At 37.2% G+C, this 8,102-nt stretch overlaps 1 protein-coding gene across 4 annotated transcripts in view; it reads left to right on the top strand.

Moving 5' to 3' along the window:
• The window catches only part of AQR (aquarius intron-binding spliceosomal factor), a 102,863-nt gene continuing 94,761 nt past the window's right edge, over nucleotides 1–8,102 (top strand). For 3 of the 4 annotated variants that reach the window (XM_057721511.1, XM_057721512.1, XM_057721510.1), the window contains exons 1-3: nucleotides 1–269; nucleotides 4,989–5,045; nucleotides 7,197–7,237. In XM_057721511.1, the coding sequence (XP_057577494.1) occupies nucleotides 195–269; nucleotides 4,989–5,045; nucleotides 7,197–7,237 (173 nt within the window). In that variant the 5' untranslated portion in view covers nucleotides 1–194. Of the gene's footprint in view, nucleotides 270–4,761; nucleotides 4,854–4,988; nucleotides 5,046–7,196; nucleotides 7,238–8,102 lie in introns of all 4 variants that reach the window. The other variant, XM_057721513.1, reaches the window with a different exon arrangement.

Here is an 8,102-nt window from a genome sequence, read left to right as displayed (position 1 = left end):
TTCCGCTTCCTGAAGAATGTGAGAGCTGCGGTACGCATTCCCTGTGGGCTATAAGCGTTGAGGATATTGTGCCCCGCAGGTTTTTGTATCTCGGAGTCAGGCAGCCGCAGTCACTTATTTGGGGAATTGCATCGGATTCACCGCTGCTCGGAGCGGTCCTTTCTTTTCCACCGGAGCGGAGGGAGAGTGCTGCCATGACGGCCCCTGCTCAGCCCAAGAAAATCGTGGCCCCTACCGTGTCCCAGATCAACGCTGAGTTCGTGACCCAGGTGCGCTCGGGCGAGTTTGGTGTGTGTGAAGGGATGAGGACGCTGAGGCCCCGAGGCCAGGGGATGGGGTTTTCCTTGGGAACGGGAGCGCCGAGGAGGCGTTCGTTCGTCAATTCATTCACTCAAGTCTTTTTACTAAAAAGTACGTGCTGTGTGCTAGCCACCGTGCTAGCTGTTGGGGGAACCATAGTGAAAGAGGCTCTGCCCTGAAGAGTTCGAGCTTTGCTATGTTAGGAGTGTGTCGTGGATTCACGGAAGGAACACACCAGTCCACCTGAGATTGCAAAAAGGTTTCGTAGCAGAGGTGATGCTGAACTGAAGGTTGAAGGAGGGGTGGGCTTATTTTTACCCTTAGAGTAACCTAGAAGTGATGAGAATCTGACGAGACACTTGCTCCAAATAAACGAATCGACGAAGAGAGTAATCCTGTGGTCGAAGAGCGTTCATTTGGAACCTGTTTACGGCGTGGCTTTGTGAACCGCGGTGCACAGTGAATAGGGAAACACGAGCCTCTAGCGCTCGGCAGCGTTCCTAATCCGTATTTGTTGCTTTGAGTATTGGATAAGAGTGCAGGTAGCTCAGTGCAGAACTTACTACTCTTGCTTCTTTCTTCTCTGTGCCGTATTTCAGCAGATTTGCCAAGGCAGAAGCATAGGAGTCATTTTGAGTCCTTCCTTAAAGAGTTCTAATTGCCCTTAGGATAATGACTGGAATAGTTCGACTTGTTTTGTGATCTGGCCTGTGCTTATGTCCGGTTTCCTCTCTTCTTTTTCCTTTTCTAACAGTGCTCTAGCCATACTGAACTGTATTTATTTGTGCCACGCTATCTTTCACCTCCTGGCCTTTCAGCATTGTTTCCTCTACTTCATTTTTTTCTCTAACTTTTCTTAAATGGTTAATTCGTTGTCATCCATCTACATTAATTTGGAGAGGTTTTTCTGGACAACTTAGACTAGAACTCCTTTTTCCCATATACTTGAATTTTGGAGGTAAAAGTTATGTTTCCTCCCCTCAGGGAGCTTATGTTTTAGAGTCAGACAGATGAACAGTGTAGTATCAGACAGTGATTATTGCTATCAGGAAAATGAAACGGCGTTGTGACAGACTGGGTGGGGTTTATGAAAAGCGGTCAGCAGAGGCCTCTCTGAGGTGACATTTGAGCTCAGACCTGAACGCCAAAAAGGAGCCAGTTTGGGGAAGAGCAGGGAAACAGCAAATGCCTTCTGGTGTGTATGTAAGGAAGCCAGGAGAGCGAATTTAAGAAGTAAGAGGGAGGATGGCATGAGATGAGGACAGAGATTACGTAGGGATCCTACCATTTCCCTTCCCTTCCTTCTCCTTCATTATTTCTGAACACCTGGCACTCCTGACCAGAGAAGATGCTTTTTAATTATCATGGAATGAATGAGATGGAGAGGTTAAAATTTAGTTTTAAGATCAATTATCTGAACCCTTTGATCTCACTTTTTTTTAATGATAGCCTTTTTTAGCAATAAAGTGTTTTAAAATTAAGGTATGTATATTGTTTGTTTTTTTTTTTAGACGTAATGCTGTTACCACATAATAGATTACAGCATAGTGTAAATTATAAATTTTATATGTACTGGGAAACAAAAAAATTTATGAGACTTGCTTTGTTGAGATAGTTTATGTGGTGGTCTGGAATCAAATCTGCAGTATCTTTGAGGTATTCCTGTACTGTATTTAAAATTCACATTTTTCAGGTAAAACCTCATTTGCTGAAATATAACATACTGACACGCTTATTCTCAGTAGTAACCCACTGATAAACTACAATATTTTTTTAGGTTTTGTTTAGGTATGCCTGAGTGTGTACTAATCACTTAAAGATTACTGTTTTGCAAATTAACATTCCTAAGGATTTTAAATCTGGTTTTTTGTACTGGCTCACCTGTTAACTAATTGTAGTCTTGGGCAGCTCATTTACTCTTTCTAGACGTGGGTTTCCTTAGCTCTGTGCTGAAGATGTTTGACTGTGGTTACTAACTTCACCCTGTTGTTTTCCTATGGGTAGTTAAAAAAGTATGTTTTGGTTTTTTTATTTTTTATTTTTTTAAGCTCTCTATTGGAATATAATTGCTTTACACTCTTGTACCAGTTTTTGAGGTACACCAAAGTGAATCAGCTGTATTTATACACATATCCCCACATCCCCTCCCTCCCACGACTCCCTCCCACCCTCCCTGTCCTGGCCCTCTAAAGCATCACCCATCATCGAGTTGATCTCTCTTTGTTATACAGCAACTTCCCACTAGCTATCTATTTTACATTTGGTAGTGTATCTATGTCTGTGCTACTCTCTCACTTCGTCCCAGCTTCCCCTTCGCTTCCACCCCCCTCCCCCAACCCCGTGTCCTCAGGTCCATTCTCTATATCTGCATCTTTATTCTTGCCCTGTCACTGGGTTCATCAGTACCATTTTTTTAGATTCCATATATATGAGTTAGCATACGGTATTTGTTTTTCTCTTTCTGGCTTACTTCGCTCTGTATGACAGTGTCTGGATCTATCTGCCTCATTACATATAGCTCCATTTCATTCCTTTTTATTGCTAATATTCCACTGTATATATATGCCACATCTTCTTTATCCATTCATCTGTTGATGGGCATTTAGGTTGCTTCCATGTCCTGGCTATTGTAAATAGTGCTGCAGTGAACATATGGTACATGTTTCTTTGTGGATTATGGTTTTCTCTGGGTATATGTCCAGTAGTGGGATTATTGGATCATATGGTAGTTCTATTTTTAGTTTTTTAAGGAACCTCCAAACTGTTTTCCATAGTGGCTGTACCAGCTTATATTCCCTCCAACAGTGCAGGAGAGTTCCCTTTTCTCCACACCCTCTCCAACATTTATTGTTTCTAGATGTTTTGATGATGGCCATTCAGACCGGTGTGAGGTGGTACCTCATTGTGGCTTTGACTTGCATTTCTCTAATGATTAGTGATGTTGAGCATCTTTTCATGTGTTTGTTGGCCATCTGTATGTCTTTGGAGAAATGTCTATTTAGGTCTTCTGCCCATTTGTGGATTGGGTTATTTGCTTTTTTGATATTAAGCTTCATGAGCTGCTTGTATATTTTGGAGATTAATCCTTTGTCGGTTGCTTTATTGGCAAATATTTTCTCCCATTCTGGGGGTTGTCTTCTTGTCTTGTTTATGGTTTCTTTTGCTGTGCAAAAGCTTTTAAGTTTCATTAGGTCCCATTTGTTTATTCTTGATTTTATTTCCATGATTCTAGGAGGTGGGTCAAAAAGAATCTTGCTTTGATGTATGTCATAGAGTGTTCTGCCTATGTTTTCCTTTAAGAGTTTTAGTGTCTGGCCTTCCATTTAGGTCTTTAATCCATTTTGAGTTTATTTTTATGTATGGTGTTAGGAAGTGTTCTAATTTCATTCTTTGACATGTAGCTGTCCAATTTTCCCAGCACCACTTATTGAAGAGGCTGTCTTTTTTCCATTGTATACTCTTACCTCCTCTGTCAAAGATAAGGTGTCCATACGTGTGGGGGTTTACCTCTGGGTTCTATGTTCTGTTCCATTGATCTGTGTTTCCAGTTTTGTGCCAGTATCGTACTGTCTTGATCACTGTAGCCTTGTAGTATAGTCTGAAGTTCAGGAAGCCTAATTCCACCAACTCTGTCTTTCCTTCTTAAGATTGCTTTGGCTATTCGGGGTCTTTTGCATGTCCATACAAATCGTAAGATTTCTTGTTCTAGTTCTGTGAAAAATGCCGTTGGTAATTTGATAGGGATTGTGTTGAATCTGTAAATTGCTTTGGTAGTATAGTCATTTTCACAATATTGATTCTTCCAATCCAAGAACATGGTATGTCTCTCCATCTGTTTGTACTGTCTTTGATTTCTTTCATCAGTGTCTTACAGTTTTCTGCATACAGGTCTTTTGCCTCCTTAGGCAGGTTTATTCCTAGGTATTTTATTCTTTTTGTTGCAATGGTGAATGGGAGAGTTTCCTTAATATCTCTTTCTGCTTTTTCATTGTTAGTGTATAGGAATGCGCGAGATTTCTGTGCATTAATTTTGTATCCTGCTACTTTACTAAATTCATTGATTAGTGCTAGCAGTTTTCTGGTAGCATCTTTAGGGTTTTCTATGTATAATAGCATGTCATCTGCAAAGAGTGACAATTTTACTTCTTTTCCAATTTGTATTCCTTTTATTTCCTTTTCTTCTCTGATTGCTGTGACTAAAACTTCCAAACTATGTTGAATAATAATGGTGAGAGTGGACACACTTGTCTTGTTCCTGTCCTTAGAGGGAATGCTTTCAGTTTTTCACCATAGAACAGTGTTGGCTGTTGGCTTGTCATGCGTGGCTTTTATTATGCTGAGGTAATTTCCTTCTATGCCCATTTTCTGGAGAGTTTTTATTATAAATGGATGTTGAATTTTGTCAAAAGCTTTTTCTGTGTTTATTGAGATTGTCAATAAATAATTTTTTTTAAATCACAGTGTCAGAGTGCCATGCAGGGCATTACTGGCATTCAGTGGATTGGGGCCGAAGATGCTAACTGGTCTGCAAGCCCATCTAGTCCCCTTAACAGGTACATTACTCTTTCTCCTCACCCTGCGCCAGTAGTGCCTGGTTAAGAAACAGCTTGTCACTGAATGGTCTCAGTCTTTTAGCTCTACAGTGGTATGAATCTGTTACTTACTGTTTCTACTGTTTACTTTTGCAGTTAGCATGTAAATACTGGGCTCCCCATATCAAGAAAAAATCACCTTTTGATATAAAGGTAAGTATTTTTGGTTTGTATCTTGCTTTTTGAATGGGTATGCTCTTTGTATCTCTTTTTCAAGAGCTAATTCGACAAAAGATTTTCATAATTTTTTTAAAGGTTAAAATGAATGGTTTTCTAAACTAATAATTACTCAATAGAAAATTTGGAAAATACAGAAGCTACATATAAGAAAACAAAAAACACTACCCAGAGATAAGCTCTACTATCATCTGTTGTGTTTTCTTTAAGCTTTTTAAAAAATGTGTGTGGATTTTCCTGTTTATAGATTCTTAGATTGTTCCTGATTTATCATTATTAGGTGATCATGTAATGAATATCTTTGTGAATGTACAGGAATTTTCCTACAGTTTTTTTCATCTACAGTTCATCTCAGATAGGATCTATTGTTTTTTTATTTTTAGGTTGAACTAAAGTAAAGATCTGTAATAATGATGGAAGAGGTGGGAGTTGTTTAGTGTAGAGAATTAGATGAATGAGGGCCAGTCATATTCAGTTAGGGAATGGACTTAGGATTCAGGTGACACAATTTAGAATAAATGAAAGGAAAAATTCCTAGATGGAGGATTAATTTTCATTGAAATAGGTTCTTAAAGAGAGGTATTTAAATGAAATAGAGCTGACATATTGCATGCCATTTAACAAGTAGTGAAGACTCACTTTAAGCTTTGCCATTATAAATTGAATTGTGATACTTTAGGCACTCTTAGTAAAACTGAACTTAACCCCAAATTTCTCACATTATTTGAGCTTAAATGTTTTATTTGTAAATATATTTTTGTTTTGCCAGCAATCCCATTTTATGCTTCAGGAGGATATCCATAAACTTGACATACATTAATTTCTCTTAATTATCAGCCAGGTTGCTTTATCTTACTATATGCTGTTTCTGTATGTTTGTGCTTGTATATGTTGGGTCTGGGGGTTCCCAGGGTCGTTTTTCATTAATAACAAAAATATCTTGATGACACTACTAGATTGAGTTGAACCTAATTAGGTCAAGGTTTTTAGAGATTAAATTTATATTCAGACCATTTTAGTTAACACTAGTGATAATTTTAGATGAAGCTACATATGCCTGTTTAGAAGAATTTTATTGTGAGTTGGTATTTAAAGATTATACCCTTCATTTTATTATTATATTTGGATTTTGATAAAAAGAAAAGCACTAACAGAAAATAAAATATAAATTTCATATAAATTCAGGACTTGCTTGCCTCATCGTCTTCCTTCATTTACCAGTCACAAACATTTTGTGGACAAATATACTTTGAGCAATTAAAAGACATCATAGTTGCCATAAAATAATATTGTATTATACCATGTTAAAGCACTTCATAATTTTAGAGTAAGTTTTTTTTTTTAACTACTCTTATCACTAGCACTATTATTACTTCTGCTGCTGATAACTATTATTAAAGGCTCACATTGTGTCAGGACCTGTACTGAATTCTTTACATGTGCCATCTTGTAGCATCCCCATGGGGCACTTTGTATCGTTAGATCCTTTTTATATACTGGGAAACTGAGCCTTAGAGCAGTCAGGTACTTGCAAAAGTTGTAGCCATCAGCAGTAAAGGTGGATGGTTTGAACCAGGCTTCCAACTCCAGACCTGAATTCTTACGTATTATACCAACCTACCCACTCTAACCCAGGTAAATGGAAATTCTGAGGTTTTATCATATGCATTTGAAAAATGGGATGTAATGATTACATTTTCTTCTATTATGTCTTTGCACTTTCAGTTTACTTTCTGGTTTTTGAAAGCACATTGTTTTATTACAACTTGTAGTTGGAGCCTGATAACATTTATTTACTTTGTTAAGTTTTAAAAAATAACCTGATCTCGTGAATTTTTATTTTTCCTAGAAATGAAATAAATACATCATTTTAATAATTATTTCTAGAATTATTTTTATCTAGATATGTTTTATTATTTATTTTTTTCTACTATGTTTTATTTTACATTTTGAGGAATGTAATGGGGTTATAAAAAAATCTCTTATGTATTATTTTGATAGCAGTAATATTTGCTGTCTTTCCTAAACCAGTTTGTTTTGTGTAATCTCAGTAATTGAAAACTCTCAACTTAGAGTCTGAAAATAAGTTATTTGAGATATTAAACATTTTTATATTTTTAATAACAGGTGATTGAAGAAATATATGAGAAAGAAATTGTCAAATCAAGGTAGGAATGAGTTTAATTCTCATACATAGGAATTAGATGGGACTAACTTGGATCTCATTTGAACTTCTGAACTAAATATAATCATAAACTTGGAACTTTCTTTTCTTCTTTTAATTTGGTCATCAAGAGGATGGTGACTAGAAAAACTACATCTAGCTGCTGAAGGGTCATAAGATATTTTTTGCCCTTTAATTTTTTTTAATTAATTAATTTATTTATTATTTTATTGGCTGTGTTGGGTCTTTTTGGCTGTGCCTGGGCTTTCTTTTTAGTTGCGGTGAGTGGGGGCTACTCTTTATTGTGGTGCGCGGACTCCTCATTGCCGTGACTTCTCTTGTTGTGGAGCTCGGGCTCTCGGCACGTGGGCTTCAGTAGTTGCAGCACATGGGCTCAATAGTTGTGGCTCATGGGCTCTAAAGCGCAGACTCAATAGTTGTGGCGCATGGGCTTAGTTGCTCCGCAGCATGTGGGATCTTCCTGGAGCAGGGATCGAACTTGTGTCCCCTGCATTGGCAGGTGGATTCTTAACCACTGCGGCACCTAGGAAGCCTGCCCTTTAATTTTTGACTCAAGTTAGAGGGATTAGGTGCTTTAGGGTTTATTTTGTTTTTGAAGGAATGTGAGGAAGAGTAAATATGGAGATTTAAAAATTTCAGTTCAACTAATACTAATTTTCTTATTTTCTAACAAATCTTTGTGAAGGATTATTTAAAAATTGGAAATGTAAAACATACATGATAATAATTAAATACAAAATAATAAAATACATATTTTGTACATAATGTTTAAGCTATATATAAAAAATAAAAATTATTTTGAACAATACACAGAAGGGGGTAAGTTTCAGTAAATCTTCTTCCCTGTC

This window comes from Hippopotamus amphibius, chromosome 2 (genome assembly GCF_030028045.1).
Source record: "Hippopotamus amphibius kiboko isolate mHipAmp2 chromosome 2, mHipAmp2.hap2, whole genome shotgun sequence".
Taxonomy (NCBI): domain Eukaryota; kingdom Metazoa; phylum Chordata; class Mammalia; order Artiodactyla; family Hippopotamidae; genus Hippopotamus; species Hippopotamus amphibius.
The sequence above is the reverse complement of the archived record's forward strand: the minus strand, read 5'-3'. Positions and strand labels throughout refer to the sequence as shown.